This window comes from Caretta caretta, chromosome 5 (assembly GCF_965140235.1).
Source record: "Caretta caretta isolate rCarCar2 chromosome 5, rCarCar1.hap1, whole genome shotgun sequence".
Taxonomy (NCBI): Eukaryota; Metazoa; Chordata; order Testudines; family Cheloniidae; genus Caretta; species Caretta caretta.
In genome coordinates this window covers 101,449,910-101,467,911 of record NC_134210.1, presented here as the reverse complement: position 1 = coordinate 101,467,911, position 18,002 = coordinate 101,449,910, and the positions used below count along the sequence as shown (strand labels likewise).

General features: G+C 37.7%; 1 protein-coding gene across 1 annotated transcript in view; it reads left to right on the top strand.

Annotated features, from left to right (window-relative positions):
* Nucleotides 1-18,002, top strand: part of LOC125636379 (zinc-regulated GTPase metalloprotein activator 1C-like) — a 42,419-nt gene that overhangs the window by 8,951 nt on the left and 15,466 nt on the right. Inside the window, 5 exon segments of the mRNA XM_048849351.2 lie at nt 2,717-2,776; nt 3,937-3,974; nt 7,646-7,692; nt 9,109-9,195; nt 10,124-10,168. Coding sequence (XP_048705308.1) covers nt 2,717-2,776; nt 3,937-3,974; nt 7,646-7,692; nt 9,109-9,195; nt 10,124-10,168 — 277 coding nt within the window.

Below are 18,002 nucleotides of genomic sequence, written 5' to 3'. Positions count from 1 at the left end.
CTGTTAATTAAAAACCTGTTGTTAGCCAAGAAAGTGAAGGAAATTCTTATTTCCCATTTAGGAGACTGACACTCTTCAGTTCAAAGCCAAATAATTGTCATGGTAAAGTAATTTCCTTTAAAAGAAAGGACATTGATTCAGCCCCTGTTACACACACATCCTATTTCAGTCAAATTGGAAAACTATTAAGGTTTTAGGGGGAAAAAATCAATAGATATCAGGAAACCATTAGATCTTGTGGCCCTTGCTATATCTTGCATGAGTAATCACCGTAAACAGCTGACAGGTATTTCATAGTTGACAGAAAATGATGCTTGGGGGACCACATCTTGTCAGTTCAGTTGGATGGCTTTAGACATTGGAATGAGTTCAGTTATCATTCTTTTTCCCTATATGTTTCATTCTTTTAGACAGCCCTGTCACTAACTAGAGCCATGATGCTTTGAAAAATAAAATACTTTCTATTGCTGTCAGCTTCTCCTCTTCATGTTGTGGCACTGTTACATGTTAAATCAGTTCGTGTCAAAACAAATTATGATGTCTTATTTATAAATATATAACATTTATTCTGAAGACACTAGACCCCTTTTTGTACTGGGGCTTTTCGGGAATAACCATGAATATTATACCCCTCTACCTTTTCCTCTCAGAGCAGCTATCTTTTGCGAAGGCATTGACTTGTTAAATTTTATTGGCTGATCTTAGTCCGCATGTTTTCAGAACTGCTTTTTATGCACAGGTTGACATATTATTTCAGAGACACATGTAATGCCTACCCTTCCACGATTATGTTTTTTCCTTCAAGGAAATGAAAATACTTTGTATTTAAATAGCACCTTTTTCTTCCAAGAATCCCATAGTGCTTTACAGAGTGAGGGATCAATTCTCCACTGATTCGTGTAGTCATTTACTTCTCCAATATGAATATGAAATGCTGCCAAGTCAGAATTCTCCACTCACACCATTGTATGCTTTGCAGAGGTATAAACTACCAAACAAGGTGCAAGGCAATAGATAATCTAGCTCTTGTAATTGTATTACTCTACCTATCTCTGCAGAGATCCTCTTCTGGGGTGGAAATATCAACAGCTAATTTATTCCAGCGACATGATGTGTACACACGTATGTGAAAGGAAATATGAAAAATGCCATATCCAACATAAACTACTGTGGGAATATAAATGAATATAAATATAAACCTGAGTTAGAATTGAGCCAGGCCACTAGTGCTAACACCTTTACTCTTACAAAAAGTACCTTAGATATTTAATACAGCGTTTTTTTTCATTTCAATGTTTAACCATCAGTAATGAAGCAAAATGTATCATTATTAAATATTGAAATTGAAGACTTCAGAAAAACTGTAGTGTTTGGTATCAATTCAACAAAATATTACTAGTTCAAAGGAAAGCTTTAATGTTCAATAAATAAACATTTTGTTTAATATTGATTTTATAATTGACGGTTATAAAATCAACTTGGAAACCAGTTCATTCTCTTCCAAAGGAGTTTCACAAATGACATTTCAGAAAGATACTTGGTTCCAGTACCAGGCTCAGAAATAATACCAAATTTAATTATTTTTTTTAAATTACTAATAGTGTCAAAAATTCTTATTCTGTTAACTTACATATTGAGGAAGAAATGGATGCAGCTTTTCTGAAGTGCTGTCAGCCTCCGGATTTTTTTCTTGGTCATGCCTTGTCTGTACCTGGAAAGTGCACTGGTGTAGTGAAATCAGTGCAAACCTCTAATGTAGATGCACTAAACTGGTTAGTCTTGCTTGTATCAATTAAGCTTCAGTTACCAATTTAAGAAACATTGATATGAACTAGTATTAACTGGTTTAAATGCATCTACATTGATTTTATTAAATTGCTGCACTTTTCTAGTATGGAACCCAGCGTGCTGTATTGGGTTATTTTCATCTGTGTCCCACACTGCTTTCTCACGTGAGGAACTGGGCAGGGTATTGGGGAAAAAAGAAGTCCTGATCCAACCTTTTTTCCTCCCACCATAAATCCCTCCTTTCTCTCTGCTACTACATAGAGGGGGTACCTGAAACTTAGAGTAGATAAGATCACCCAAGGATAGCAGGGAACCAATGACAGTACCCTAGAAAACGGGATTCAGTAGATAAAGGATCAGGGAAAAGGAGCAACAAAGCAAGCTGATGATACATGCATGGTTGGAGAGGTAAGAGAGCAGAATCATGAAAGTGTAGTCAGGAGTGTGAGCAGAGAAGAGGAAGAAGTGTAGAAAATAGTGTAGAGGTTGAGGAGGATGAGCACAAGCCCTTACTTTGAACAAAAGGATGGATCAGTTTTAGTGAAATGGCAGAGGTGCAAGGGGGAGAAAAACACAGAAGAAGAGAACTATAAAGAATTTGGAATTAAGAAATGTGGTTGCTGACATGGTGGTAGAGTCATGTTGAGGGGTTTTTTTTGTTTTGAATTTTTTTATTTTTATGATGTACCTGTTAGAGCTCACGCAACTTAGATGTTGCTATCACTGCTTTCAGGACTTACAGCATCATCATTGCACCAAATGTATGGTTGGAGAACCAACATTTTTAATACTTGATTTCGTGTTCTTCTGGCATCAGGGGGAAAGTTGAAGAGTAGCAACTTCGAACAGGTGTGATTTTAAAAACTGCTTAGAGCTGTATGTTTTCTGGTACATCATCCATCTTGCAACTAAATGTCTTGCTTGTTAGGTGCTGTGGCATCCATGTTTTGGGTTGATGCTGAACTAGGAAGTGACATATATCTTGATGGTAAGAAAAAGTGTGTTTGTCTTCTATAATACTTGTGAGGGGTTTCTCCCACTTCAGTGAGCATTATTTGGACAATTTATTTTCAAGAAGCAAACAAGTAGCTTGATTGCAGAGGCATGAGTGAAAACTTATTTGCTAGTATTTATGTAGGGGTGACTTCGTGTTCATTATTTTCTCAATGACATATATTTAAACCTGAACCTTGTTACTTATCTATACATCCCATCTTTGGTTGGTTTGTTTTTTCCCTCCTCTCAATCTCTTTCTTTAGCACTCTTGTTCTCTGTCCCCCTTTCTTTCTCTTGTACCAGTTGGTTTGTTCCCCTGCAGTCTCCTGAGGCCCACTGGAGTGGTAAGCCTCTCAAAAATATTCAGTGTATTGTAGTCGGGCTTATTTTGTTCACATTTTTTTACTTATTATCTCAACAGTCTTCTTAGAAAAATATATATTTCTTTTGGCCAGTCTGAGAGAGCCTGTCTGCTCAGTAACATAGGCCACCAAGAACACATTGCCTTTCGTTCTCTTGTCTCTTAACTGACTCCCCCATTTAATACTGATTCAAATGCATAGTTTTGGTCCTCTGTGGGATCGGTCCAAGATACATGAGGGACCACCTCACCTTCTGTTCTTGTTTAACTCCTTTGCTAGCTGTGTTCCACTGACAAACTTGAGTGAAGCTTGTGTGTGACAGGAGATGGTTCTCTTGGCGAGTGGCTGTGTATCTGGAAGTTGCTCCCAGAAATGATCAGAGTGACCATGCTCCTCAATTCCTTCAGAATACTACTCCTATAACACCACCACCACCACACCTTTCCCTACATCCAGTCCCTGCAGACAGGAACAAGGAGAAAGATGCATCTGTCTTATGTGTTCACCTCACCATTTTGGTAGGCACTCACATACCACAGTGATGAGCACCATATAAGAACCTAAATAATTAGGAAACAATTATATTTTCAGCCAGATTGGTGAAAGTTTTGTGAGGTTATAAGTAACTGAAAGTGGGATTAGAATAAAAACTCTTGTGTAACCTTAACTATTGAAGTTGCTGCTGCCCCTGTAATTATTCAAGATGCTAACGTACTCTTAGCAGTTTTCAGTTTATTTCTTAATCAGTACTCTTCATTCTAGATGTTACTTACAAACTTTCCCCCCCCAGGTATTGTATCTGTTGTTGATGCCAAGTATGGACTTCAGGTAAGATAGTAATATTTTAAAAAATACTGTAAACCAAAAGCGTAGATAGAAGTGATGGTCTTTTACATGTTTTGTTTATGGATTAACTTCTAATATTAATTTCTAATTCTTGGGGTGCATGAAGCTGTGTTGCAATTGCAGTTCCATAACAAATTGCAGCATTGTTTCATCCAGATAATCCAAGGGTGTTAAAAAGCCTCTCCTTTCCTTTAATGTAATGCTTTGTAGGTGAACAAGAAGTAGTGTTACACAGTAGTTCACAAGCTGTTGTCTGCAGAGCACTTCTCTGCTGAGAATTGTTAGGTCAGGTGGTACTTGTTCCTCTTAGTCTCTAGCAATTTATACAGATACCCAGGCTCTTAATTGCAAACCGGAGCTTAGATTACTGTAAAATTGGCTGGAAAGATGAAGATTCCCTCTTTGGTCCCCACGAACAATCAGTGCTACTTTTAAAGAAAAGAGGAGCTGATCTCAGGGACTGGAATAGGCAGTCATCAGCAGGCTTAGAACTGCTATTAGAAAAAGAGTATCTAGGGGAATGGGAAGAAGAGAACGAGGCAGTATGTACAAAGGTGAAGAGAACCAGGAGGCCAGACATATATTCAGTTTAAAGGAGGACCATACAGCAAGGAAGTGGAGGAGGAGAGGACCAGGTGGCAGGCAAACATGTATGTGTGGGGAGAGAGGACCAGAGGAGAGGGGAAAGGGAACTGAGATGAGAACAGTAGGTACTGTGACTAATTTCAAAAAGGCTAAAACTTTTTGGATAAAGAGAGCTAAAAATACATGTTTTCAATTGTAGACAATTAGCGTAGTTGTCACAGGGATATTGTGAGATGGAGTGAAATGAGAGGTGACCCACAATTATCATAAATGAAACCAGGTGCAATTAAAATGTGATCAACACTATGAAAAAGTTCGTTTCTCTGATTTTAACATCTAGATACTTTCTCTGTTTTTAAGCATACTTAATGTTTTAGGTAAACTGAAGGATAGTGTTTAAAGAGAAATAAAAATATTAAGAGATCATTCTTTCATTGATATCCTTGTTTGCTCTATGCTCCTTAGGGTTTTATGTCTACATTTTTGTGACCTCTGAGTGTTTTTTATTAATATTCCAAAATCTGGTTAGAAAGGGTCTAATATGCACAACACATGTGTCCGGGAGACAAATATGAAGCATTGAGGTAAAACAATGGAAAAAACTATGATAAAATGTACTAGCAGTAAAGTTTACAAAATTCTATGGAAGGTTTTTTTTTTTTCAGTGCTTTCAAAATACAATTGGTGAAGGAGAATGTAGAACAGTGGAATCAAAATAAAATTGCAAAGAATTGGCAAAATAGCTAGAGTGCTTAAACTTTTAACACTATCTATAAAGGATTAATTAAAGCATGCCATTTGTCATTAGTTCTATTTTCTGGATAGCTTCAAGAATAGTGAGGCATCAGAAGGAGGGAAGTTGGAAACTTGTTTTAAACATTCCTAACATTAGATACATTTTACTCAAGGGAGTTAGAGGTACCCAGAGTGGAAGTTTATAATCTCTCTGATCATTCAGATAGCAAATCTAGGTGACCAGAAGCTCTTGCACATCATATCCTGTTTCAGTAAGGCGCAGTGTTCAGGACACTATCTTTAGATTGCATTGCATTGCAAAAGTGTTTTATTATCCAAATAGAATAATGTAAAGCACTATAAATGTTATACATCTTCAAAAGCCTTTATGCACACTAGCCAGTTAATCTTTATAACATCGCTATGAGATAAGTTTTAGTCTTTTTACTAAAGAAGAAACTGAGACAGAGAGATCATGTATTTTGCCCAAGGCCATACAAGAAGTGGCAGAGCAAGGATTAATACCTTTTGACTCCCACACTTGGTTTCAATCCATTATGCTGGACATTTCATTACTTGCAAAATGCTGATTTTTGGTTTATATTGAAGCAAAACTAATTTCATTACACAGAGCAGGGTCCTGTATATACCTGAATACTATAATTGTTCAATTTCTGGGTTTAGTGCATGTTCTTACATTTGTTGAGTACAGTGCTAACAACAGTAAGAAGTTTTGAAATAATACGTAGTAAATGTTTAACATCTCTGCTAGCCTGTAGAAACCTCTTACATTATTAAATCAATAAACTGACATACTCTCAGGATAATAGAAACTTTAAATTTTCTCAGTCATACTCCAGATAAATAACTTTTGCTTTGTACAAAGAATTTGCTAACTTGTCCATTTCTTTTGGTTGCAAAGCCTGACCTCAGCAGCTATTTGTGATTCAAAGAATTCTGAAGGCAATACAAGTAATGACACTGGGATAATAGGCAGCAATTTAAGGGTGTCATGCTTCACAGACCCAACCCATCACAAGCAGAGCTAAGAAATAGTGCCCTGTGGCCAGCAAGCCAAATTGAAACTGAAGTGGTAATTGATATCATGGACTATCACTCTAATGGGATTGTCACCGAGCAATCTGAAATATTCATTTTTTAATCATGGGCAAACGATTGGGCAACTTGAAATGACAGTTCTCTACTCTCAAGACCTGACACTCAGGCCACTGACATTGCTCTTTTCAGAGCTACAAATCTGACAGCATTTAATGCAATACAATCGATGAGTAGCGAGTTACAGAGAAAAGGTCAGAAGAGAGGTTTCATTCTAGTCCTCCTGTTATTGCACAACCTGTTTATAAACAGTTCAGTTAGAAACAGTTTTGACTTAAAAAAAAAAAAAAAAAAGCTAGGAAAAAAATAGACTGACATTATGCAATGGGATTTTTTTAGGACCAAGTCATTTTAGATGTCTAACTAATCTATTTGAAAGAGTAGTTTCTTATTTTTTTTAAATTGATGTGCATGCCGTGGAATTTATTTCCACCTTAAATCAGCAGTATTTTAAAGCCAAATCAATTTTAAAATAATATAGTTGATTGTTGGGTTAGCTGAGAGCACAGATAATGGGATAATCAAAATCCTGTGTAACTATCACAGGCTCATCAGACATGAACTCTTGTGCATCTCAATCCTTTGAAACAGAAAATATGACAGGTTTCCTGGGTGATGGTGGCCGTCTCATGCAGACCTGGGGCAAAAGTTAAAGATATAACTTGTCAACTGATAAGCAAAATTTGATTAAAACAAAAAAGTAAAGTGATAGATGCTAATGCATGATTGCCCCAAACTAGTTTAATAACCCTTAGACACCTTGCAGTTACCTAGATAACTAACTGTTTGTTTGAAATATACATTATTACTCTTTTTGTTTAGCTTTTGATCTTAAAATACCTATTTTTTTTTCTCTATAAGCTAACACACAACATGGATTCTAATGCTTTTTTTCTCACAATAAACCTAAACATTTAAACAAAAACTGTCAAAGCTCAGCATTCTACAGCAATCCTATGATAATAACCAAAGAAAAATGTTGGTAAAGAAACAGATTTGAACTTCCAGAAAGGGTGGATGTATATTTTTTACCATCACGTTGTTTATACAAATAATAAAGATGAGCCGGGGCATACAAATACTGTAGATATCATCCCCCTTAATTTCTTGACTAATGTATCTAAAACTGATTTTTACCTTGATTTTGATGTTTGTTTAAATGGGTATTTGTTATATGAATACTCTTGATGTAATAATTGTTTTTAATCTTTGTTCAGCATTTGACAGAAGAAAAATCTGATGGCCTTATCAATGAAGCAACTAGGTATCAGTATAAAAACTATTAATGTAAAATTGGTAAAAGTTAGCAACTTCAGTGTGTAAATATTCATAGGAAATGAAAGTCATCCCAGTGGGCCTGCGCAGGGTCGTTTGTTCACTGTCAACTTAAGATCTAGAGACAAGGTGGGTGGGGCAGTATCTTTTATTGGGCCATCTTCTGATGGTGAGAGACACAAACGTTCGAGCTTACACAGTATGTTTCCTAGATCTTGAAGAAGGGCTCTGTTTAAGCTCAAAAGCTTGTGTCTCACCAGTGGAAGTTGGTCCGTGAAAGATATACCTCACCCACCTTGTCTCTCTAATATCCTGGGACCAACATGGCTACAAAAACACTGCATATGGCTTAAGATCTAGTCAGTTTGTTTAAAAAACCCAAACAACCTCCGCTCTCCCGGTCCCCCTCCACCCGCACAAAAGTAGTTTCAAGTGCTGCACCTGCGCTTTAGTTCCCCTTCCAGCATCTGTATTTTACAATCCTTTCTTCTTCTTTTTTTTTTTTTTTTTTTGAAGTTCCATATAAATGGCAGGGGGAAACTACCTACATAGTTAAATAGGCTATATACAAAGTTTTGTCAGATGCCCATAGTAAACTGAAAAGTAGAGAAATATTCTTCTTTATTTTCAGTTAAAAGAATTGATAGTACCAATAGGAGGTTTACTTTAAAAACAGCTTTAGAATTTTTTAGTGTCGCTTATTATCTTGAATTCAGACTGTAAGAGGGACTAAGTGGTTCATAGATTGCCTATCCCACAGTATTAGGGATCTAAAAGATCACAGTTTAATCCTCTACACTAGAGTGAGTGTTACTCTGCATAGCCTCATCTGCCGTTGCTTTTTTCTTGTAACATACCAGTGTAGTTCCAGTAGTGGTGGTAACAGTGGGATCACTAGTGTAGACAGGCCATTGGTATTTTAATCACTATCTAATCTTGACCTGCTTTGCTCAGGGTCAGACAACATAGTGATTAAAAAGTTTATGATCTGACTTTGCTGGTGATATCATCAGTAGGAAATTTGGGAGGAAAAATGATAGTGCATTCATAGTTTATGAAGAGTAAGATACATACAGAATTTACGAGTACAGTGTTAATGAAAAAAGCTTTGTCCTTAACACTGTAATTTAAAATAAATTGTTTTAATGTAAAAATTTTACAAAGAAGTTGCAAGAAATGTTTTTAGTAGCGGAACACTCCCTAATCCTATCAACAATGCAGTATATCAGAAAGTGTTATGTGGTCCGACTGATATATTGATTGTTCTCCTAATTCAGTGCAGACTTTCTTGCTTTGATCATGATACACAGTTTTTTTTGAGCTCATGGGAAGTGTGGTAACTTTGCATTGTGGAAAATGAATTTATGTATTTTAGTCTTCTCTTTTATTTTGTCTTCCTGTGTAGGCAGATTGCACTAGCTGATCTAATAATCATCAATAAAACAGATTTGATTTCACAAGAAGAACTGAATAAAATAAGAACAGCTGTCAGGTATGAAACTTACAGTATGAATAAGTTATACTGACTGACAGTTTTTTGTTTATATATAGACTTCTGCTTCTTATGACTGGCACAGGGATTGGAGATTGCATGATTACCATGACACAAATTATTTGCTCACAGGAGAGAGAGAGATTAAATAGTGTTCCGATACAGTTATGTACTTCCACAAATCTTGTTTTTTTGCATGTGGTGATTTCTGTGCACCATCCTTATCTACATGCATCTGAAGAAGTGGGTATTCAGCCCCGAAAGCTTATGCTCCAATACGTCTGTTAGTCTATAAAGTGCCACAGGACTCTCTGCCATTCTTATCTAGTAACCGTATAACCCCTTTTTAACTTTTCAGACTTCATTTTTTGTATCAATGCTTAAATATTTCTAAAGATACCTTTAAAAATAATTAATAGATATCTGGGGAGGCAAGGAGGATGCAGAATAATTTATCATTTATGAGTAAATGAACAAATAATATGGACAAGATTAGTGGTTAGAGGTGTAGGCAAAAATGTCTTCTGCTGCCACCACAATATCCCCACATCCTGTGAGGAACAAAAAAACACACACCAAAAACTGAGTTTGAAAAAGTATTTTCCCATTTCACTGCTTTAACAAAATGTCCTAAATAAAAGGAAAAATGTTTAGGCTCAGCAACAAGTATAAACTGGGGGGAATTTTGCTTGAATAAAATATGTCCTCTGTAACAGTAGTCCTCTGTTGTCATGGATAGTGAATCTCCTGGCAAGCTGAGAGAGAAATAAAAATGGAGATTACTATGGGGGTTGTACAACAATTTAATAAGAGTTGGATTATTACTCAGGAGTCCTGGTTCTCATTTCCCTGCTTTGTTCACTACATTATAGAATTCAGTTTTTATTCACATCTAATTTCTCCTTTTTTCCCCCCCACCCTTTTTCAGGTCAATAAATGGGCTTGTCAAAATTTTAGAAACTCAGAGATCAAGGTAATTTCTAGTGTGGGGCAGTATCACTTGCTGCCCCTTCCTATTTCTGTTGTGACAAGTTGCTGTATATTTTTTAGTCCTATTCGTTTTAAAAGAAAACTACTTAAATAACTCCTTGCCTATTTTCCTGTTGTCACTTTAGATTAAAACTAACACTTTTAAAAAAAAAAAAAGTCTTATGTTGTTTGCTTTCTCTTCATGTTTTTTCAGCTTAGAAATTGAAAATATACTATCAGTTTCCAATTAGGCAATTCCAGACTTTGTAAGGTTTAAATGCATACATTCAACGAAAATTAGGAGTTTTTAATCAGAATTGGAATACTAAAAAAATAAAATCCTTATTATATTTGTATTGGGTTTAGATTTTGCAAAAACTTAATTAAATTTTGTGCTAAATTTGACCCGACAGTGGCTTTCAGTTATTGAGACTGCACTAGCAACGCCACTGGAGGAGCATTACTGGCTGGAAAAGTGCTAGGGTAGACACAGCCAAGATGGCTCTGATCCATTCCAGCTGTCATAAATATAAAGGGAAGGGTAACCACCTTTCTGTATACAGTGCTATAAAATCCCTCCTGGCCAGAGGCAAATTCCTTTACCCTGTAAAGGGTTAAGAAGCTATGGTAACCTTGCTGGCACCTGACCCAAAATGACCAATGAGGGGACAAGGTACTTTCAAATCTGGAGGGGGGGATGACAAAGGGTTCTGGCTGGCTGTGTGATGCTCTTGCCGGGAACAGATCAGGAATGCAAGCCTTCCAACTCCTGTTAAGTTAGTAAGTAATCTAGCTAGAAAATGCATTAGATTTTCTTTTGTTTAATGGCTTGTAAAATAAGCTGTGCTGAAGGGAATGTATATTCCTGTTTTTGTGTCATTTTGTAACTTAAGGTTTTGCCTAGAGGGATTCTCTATGTTTTGAATCTGATTACCCTGTAAGGTATTTACCATCCTGATTTTACAGAGGTGATTCTTTTACCTTTTCTTTAATTAAAATTCTTCTTTTAAGAACCTGATTGATTTTTCATTTTTCTTAAGATCCAAGGGTTTGGGTCTGTGTTCACCTGTACCAATTGGTGAGGATTATTATCAAGCCTTCCCCAGGAAAGGGGGTGTAGGGCTTTGGGGGGGGATATTTTGGGGGAAGACATCTCCAAGTGGGCTCTTTCTCTGTTCTTTGTTTAAAATGCTTGGTGGTGGCAGCATACTGTTCAAGGACAAGGCAAAGTTTGTACCTTGGGGAAATTTTTAACCTAAGCTGGTAAGAATAAGCTTAGGGGGTCTTTCATGCAGGTCCCCACATCTGTACCCTAGAGTTCAGAGTGGGGAAGGAACCTTGACACAGCAGCTGGCAATCTTGCTGTAATTGAGGCTTACATGTAGAAATCTCTAGGTCATTTACATAGCTTTTCAGTGATGTGGTACCCGTTGTCATATGACACATCACTGAAAAGGCCTAACAGGCCAATAAGTGTCCAATGCCAAACTCTAATCACATGTACTGTGTAAAGCTCTTTATGCCTCTTCCAGGTTTGATTTAGTGGGACCTAGAAATAAATGGTGCCTGCAAAATTGTTTTGAAAGTTATGTCAAAATAGTCATAACACAAGAAGTAAGTGGCTTTACTCTTTCATATTTTTGATTGGCACTCTGGTTTGAATGCCTTATTAGACAAATGAAAAGGTGGTATTTTTTTAAGAAAAGACTGTGTCTCTCCCACCTCCCATGGAGCTCTCAGTAGTGTTTATTCCGATCCAATAATGGATTTAATCGAAAGGACTGAGTGAAGTTGTGACAAAAGCACACTCTTGAAACATGTCATTTAGGGTTTAGTAACTTGTGTATGAAGTACAAGTACCACACATTGAAGTGCTTAAATGAGGCTAGATACTCATCATAAACCTTTCAAATGCAGATATCAATAAATATTCAAAAATGTAGATGGGAACTCTACATTTCAGTACAGGTCAAAATAGATTGAGCACAAATGGTTGTGGTTTTCTACTCCAAGTGTTTTCCCTACTAACACTGGCATATAGGTATTTGTGCTGTTGAATATAACTTCTCATTATTGTTTCCTTTGTTTATAGCAATATTATGCACCAGTATAGTTTTCATCAGAAGATGTGTGCCCATTGAAGGGCATTAGTTATCCTACAGTATTCCTTGAGATCCTAAAAAACAGCAATGTGGATGTTGTAGCACTGGTAGTGGCTCAAGGTAGCCACTGAAGCTCAGACCCAGGGTCTCAGCGGGGCTTGGGCTCAGGCAGCTAGCCCAAGCTGCCATCAGTGCCACAATGTCCATACTGCTATTTGTAGCATGCTAGCTCAAGCCGAGCTAACGTGAGTCTGTCTGCTTACATTGGGAATCACACTTCTCAGCTGCAGTGTAGACGTACCCAATGAACAGCTGAAATGGGATGTAAAATTAAATCAAGTCCTGGTGTGGAGTTTACACCTTAATAAAATCTGATAAAGTCTGCCAAGTAATAGAGCAACACCTTCCCTTTTATAGCCTTACCAAATACACACAGACTTTAAGGCCAGAAGGGACTGTCATGATCATCTAGTCTGACCTCCTGCACATTGCAAGCCAGAGATCCTCGCCCACCCACTCCTGCATAACCTCTGACTGAGTCATTTGACATCCTAAAATCTTGATTTAAAGACTTCAAGAAAATCTACTGTTTACTCTAGTTCAACCCAGCACGTGTTGAACTAGAGAGAAAGCACTTATTGCTCTGGTGCATTACTATATTGTGCCCATCGACAGGAAGTATGGCTGGACATCTGACATTTGATACAGTTGACCTCCAAACTCTACTGTTCTTCCTTCACAGGCAGCATAGGGGTAGATAGAAATGCCCTGAAATGGCTTAGGTCATTCCACTCAGAATTAAGCAAAGGGATCCTTATTGGCAACTGTTCCTGCATCTCTGTGACTCATTTGGTTGGTCCCACAAGTCTGTTCTCTCCCTCATTCTGTTGTTATCTATATGAAATTGTTGGGAGAGCTAGTGAGACAGCACAGGCCAACATGCCAGCAGTGGACAGATCACACTCATCTGTGCATCCTTTTAATGTAAAGGAAGCTATAACTTGCCTAGTTGAGATCAGTGCTTGTATGAAGAGGCGCTGGCTGAAGCTGAACCCAGACAAAATTGAGATGATGCGGGTGAGAAGAAGGAAGTGCTTTAAAGAAATCTCCATAACTACCTTATCTACTAAAGACATCTCCTCTCATTTTATTGGTCTGAAGCTCTGGGATCCTCTTTCATTCTGCACTACATTTGGACACCCAACAGTGGCAAAAAACATGCACTTTCATCTGCGGGCATCCAAAAGATAGCACCTGATCTTGGCAGACTAGTATCTGGCCATAGGCAGTCCTAAGCTCAACTACTGAAATTCTCTGTATCTATGAATGAAGGCCCTATACTTTAAAAGGGCTAGTTCAGGCTGCAGCAGCCTGCCTGCTTAGCAGCATAGGTTCCTAGCAATACATCATCCCACTCTGCAGTGGCTTCCTATTGAACCCAGAGCCCAGTTCAACATCATTGTACTGTTTTTCAGAGCCCTGCATGGAGTCGTTCTTTAACACCTAAAGGACAACTCATTTTTTGATCTTTGGTGATGACTTTTGTCAGTGGAACAAAAGAAGTGTTGCTCAGTAGGGGGAGAATTGTGGGTGTAGCAGACAGGAGCTGGCCCAAGATTGCCAGATGAAATAAGAATAACTAACCTCCCAGCATTCAGAACTAAATACAAAACATACACCTTTTCTCGCACTCTCCCACAATAGTACCCTTACTTGTACCAACAGTCTTCTCTTGTGTGTTCAGTAATTATTAAAACCAAAACAAGCACACACACAAACCCCTAAGCTTCCCTAACAGGGAAGGGGAAGAGAGATTATTGCCATTCTCACTCATGGAGCTGCTCAGATAAGACTGGTCGGTGCCAATATAGGAATATAGGTAGAAATGCTTTTTTTTTTTTTATAGCACCATGGAATTTTATTAAAGAAATTTTCAGATGGTATTGTGTCTGAGTTGATCTGATGGTCAGTGTTTGGATGCTTAACATTTCCAATAATGTTAATCTTGTTAACATGTCCATTGATTTAACTTATTTGAAATTCTGCTTGCAAGCTGCTCCTTGCTGGAAGCTTTCTGTCCTGCTGCTAAACTGTTGCACTATGAAAAGTCTTCTTTGCAGTGACTGTCATGTTAGTTTATATGGATTACCCTCCTATTGTTTTTGTTGCTTTGTTCAAGTAGGAAGGTGAAATGTGTTTAAGAAGCTTTTACAACTTCACACTCCTTTCTTATTAACTTTTAAATTCTGCTGAAGAATACTTGGAACAAGAATAAACAGTACTACAGAGGGTCCTTAATCATAAACTCAGTTATTATGGAGTGTTTCCCATTGGTCATTAATTGCTTTTTCTGGTGATCTTAACTAAATAATTTTTGTTAAATCAGCATGGCTCTTTTTAACAAAGAATAGTTAATAACTTCAGTGGGCTTTTTAACATTTAGGGCTAGATTTTTCAAAACGGTTCTGCATCCACCAGCTACCATTGGCGACAGGGGGAGTTGCTGGATGCTGAGCACTCCTGAAAATCTGGCCGCTTCATTTACTTATCTAAATGGGAGCTGAGCATCTCTGAAAATCATCCCCCTTTATGGATGCTGAGCGCATTTATAAATCTGGCCCTTAACAGTAGCTCCTTTATTCTGATGCAGCTTTGGTTTTAAAGTTTCTGCAATATTTTTTAGACTTCTGCAGCAAAACTATAGATTCCATTAACTATTGCTAGTACTGTGAATCTAGAGACTGTAACCCTGGTAATAGTATGTGTGTTTGCTTATGTGATTCTTATTGAAACAGTTGACTATGTAGAGAGGGAGGAAAATGTCTGTGAGAATACAATGGTGACTCCAAGTCCAGCAGGAGGGGGGAAAGTGTGTGGGGTGGGGCGGGGACACTGTCCTCACTGTTTGTACATGATTTGACGACGATGATGATGATGATAAACTTGGCATATTGGCTGGACAATACTAAAATCTGGGTTTTGTGCTGATCTGGTCATACATATTATGACATCCATAGAACAGGACAAATCCTAAATTCCATGCATACATCCTGTATGCAGGGTATAAGAGGGCAAAGCAATAGAAAGGAATCAGTCCCTCGTTGCACAGTGGCAGAGGAGATGCTCTGCAGGCACTATTGCAACATCTTTCAATTTCAAATTCCTTTATGAAGCAGGAAACGTAATAGTATATAATCTTTAAAACATTACATGGATCGTATTGCCCGCTAAATGGCTTTTTTGGAGAGGGAAGTGTAGCTATATTTCAGTGTCCTCAATTTAATCAAATGCTGAATTAGAGGGAGTTCAGAGAAGGGCAACAGGAATGATTAGGACCTGGAAAAACTCATGAAATGATATTGAAAATGTTGGGATTGCTTGCCTTAGAAAGGAGACAAATAAGGGGGGACACGATAAAAGTATATATAGTAATGGTAGATCAGGAGCTTCTCTCATCTTTGTCTTCTAACACAAAAATAAGGAGATGTTGAATGAAATTAAATAATGGCAAATTCAAAACTGATAAAATGAAACTTTTACACACAATGTATGATTGGACTGTGGAACTCATTGCCACAGGACATCATTAGAAGTTGTTAATGCCAAGAAATTAGCAAGATTAAAAGAAATTGGACATTTGTATGGTTAACAGCAAAATCCAGAGTTATAGTTAATACTAACAATTTTGAAAGGGATATTAAACCTCATGCTTCAGGGTTGACGTCAGTATCTAACTATAAAGGATTAGGAGAAGACTTGGTGTGGGAGGCAAATTATCCCACATCTTGCTGCAGGGTTCTTATACCTTCTTCTGGTGCTGATCACATGGGATACTGGACTACGCTGACTTCAGGTGTGATCTTGTATGACAGCTCCTATGTTCCTAGTTAAATACTCTTCAGAGATTGACACTGTTTCTCTATCTTGCACTGTCTGTCCAAAACTTGAAATGGTTACGCAGTTAGATTAACAGTAAAATTAGCTTATTAGCATGGTACTTGAGAACACACATCCTTTAAATAAGATTTTTTTCTGTCCATTGTCAGTCAATATTATGCAAGAGGTAGGAGCATTTACAATCTGCCTGAGTGTTTCTATGACCTTAGTATGAGTTTATGGAGTACTACTGAGACAGACAGATCAGACACAGCTGGTCATAAACTAAAGAAGAGGTTTATGTAGGCTATGCATTGTACCTTAAAAATCTTTCGGCCTAGAAACAGCTTTGTATACTTGTTGGTGGGTACGTGTTTAATAATAATAATTGGCCAAGACCCATAGGCCTGTGGATTTTTCCTTTTAACCATATCCTTGTTTTCATATTTTCAATAACAAAATAACCAGTTCTGTAAAGCCAACCATTTGTCCTAGCAGTGACACCTGAACTGGAATGTAAGGGAATATATATTGTACTTTTCTGAAAAGGGGTGAGTATGTGTGTGTGTTACAGAAGACCTAGGTAGAAACACTTATAGTTAAGGTTGTCCAACACTATCTGTTATAAGACCCTGTATTCAGTTGTTGTTACTTTGCCAGACTTTAACTATTTGGCCTGAAATTTTCCATGCTGGGTGTCTGCCTCAGGCTGAATTTGGGGGAGGGGGAGGGTGGAGCTCAAGAATTTCAGCAAAAATTGTTCAGCTATTTCTCAGAACAAAGTTAGTGATAATACATTGATTTGCCCCTGTTTTTACCAAACAAAACAAAAGCAAACCACTTTTTCAGCTGTGTTGTTGAGAAGCTCTAGCACCACAGTTTCAAGCCAGGACTTCAAATTTGGAAGAGGAGTTGCCTTGGCTTCGGTGTGTGCCTTTTGCTGTCCTCATGAAATTCCACCCAAATTTGGCCGAGTTATGGAACTCTGAAAATCTGTTGTCACCTGCTCGGAACAGATTTGTTAGTTTGGCAACTAAATTCTTCAGATTCCAATTCTAGTGAGTATGCTCTAGGCCATAGTGGCAGAATCTGAGTAGGACTTTCCCTACAATTGTTCCTCCTGACTCCACACCAGGGCTTGATGTGCTGGACACAGGAACTAAGACCTGAGGTCCTGGGACATGGAGGTGAGGGGGAAATGGGTTGGGGTAAGAACAGGCTGGACGAGTCTGAGGCAGAAGGGGTCTGTTAAGCTTCGGGGTGGAAGAAAATAAGGGCTGAATGGTTTGAAAACCACTAGATAAACTCCCCTCAGAACCTGGAATAGAACTGAGGATTCCTGAATTTCAGCATTCCTATGCTGTCAGCAAACAGCTGTGAAACTCATTGTTAAAATGTTTGCCTCATCTCCCTTCAGTGACTGGAGCTCATAGAAGATCTAAAGGTTCCAGCCCAGCAGCTGACCCATGTGGGCGTATGTTTCCACATAATGCAAATTGTGTTTGTTTTTAGTTTTCACTGTGTGTTTTTAAAAATCTGGGAAATAACATACAAAAAATATATGCAAAGCATGTTATGGTTGCAAAGTCAAGTCAGGCCCCTTGTGCATTTATATTATGATAAGTCTTTAATTACATGATTAAATAGTTTTTTTTTTCCACTGAAAACTTGTTTAAAAATGCAACAAAAGAATCATAGCAATAGTCTGCTTTAAGAGACAGTTAACTAATACCTTTACATCTGGTGAATAAAATCATTCAAATAGCTTTGTGTCTGTCAAACATCACAAGCCTGTTTTGTAGCTGAACTTTTTGCATTGTTGTTTACAACTATAAAATATTTAAGTTGAGAAAAGTATGA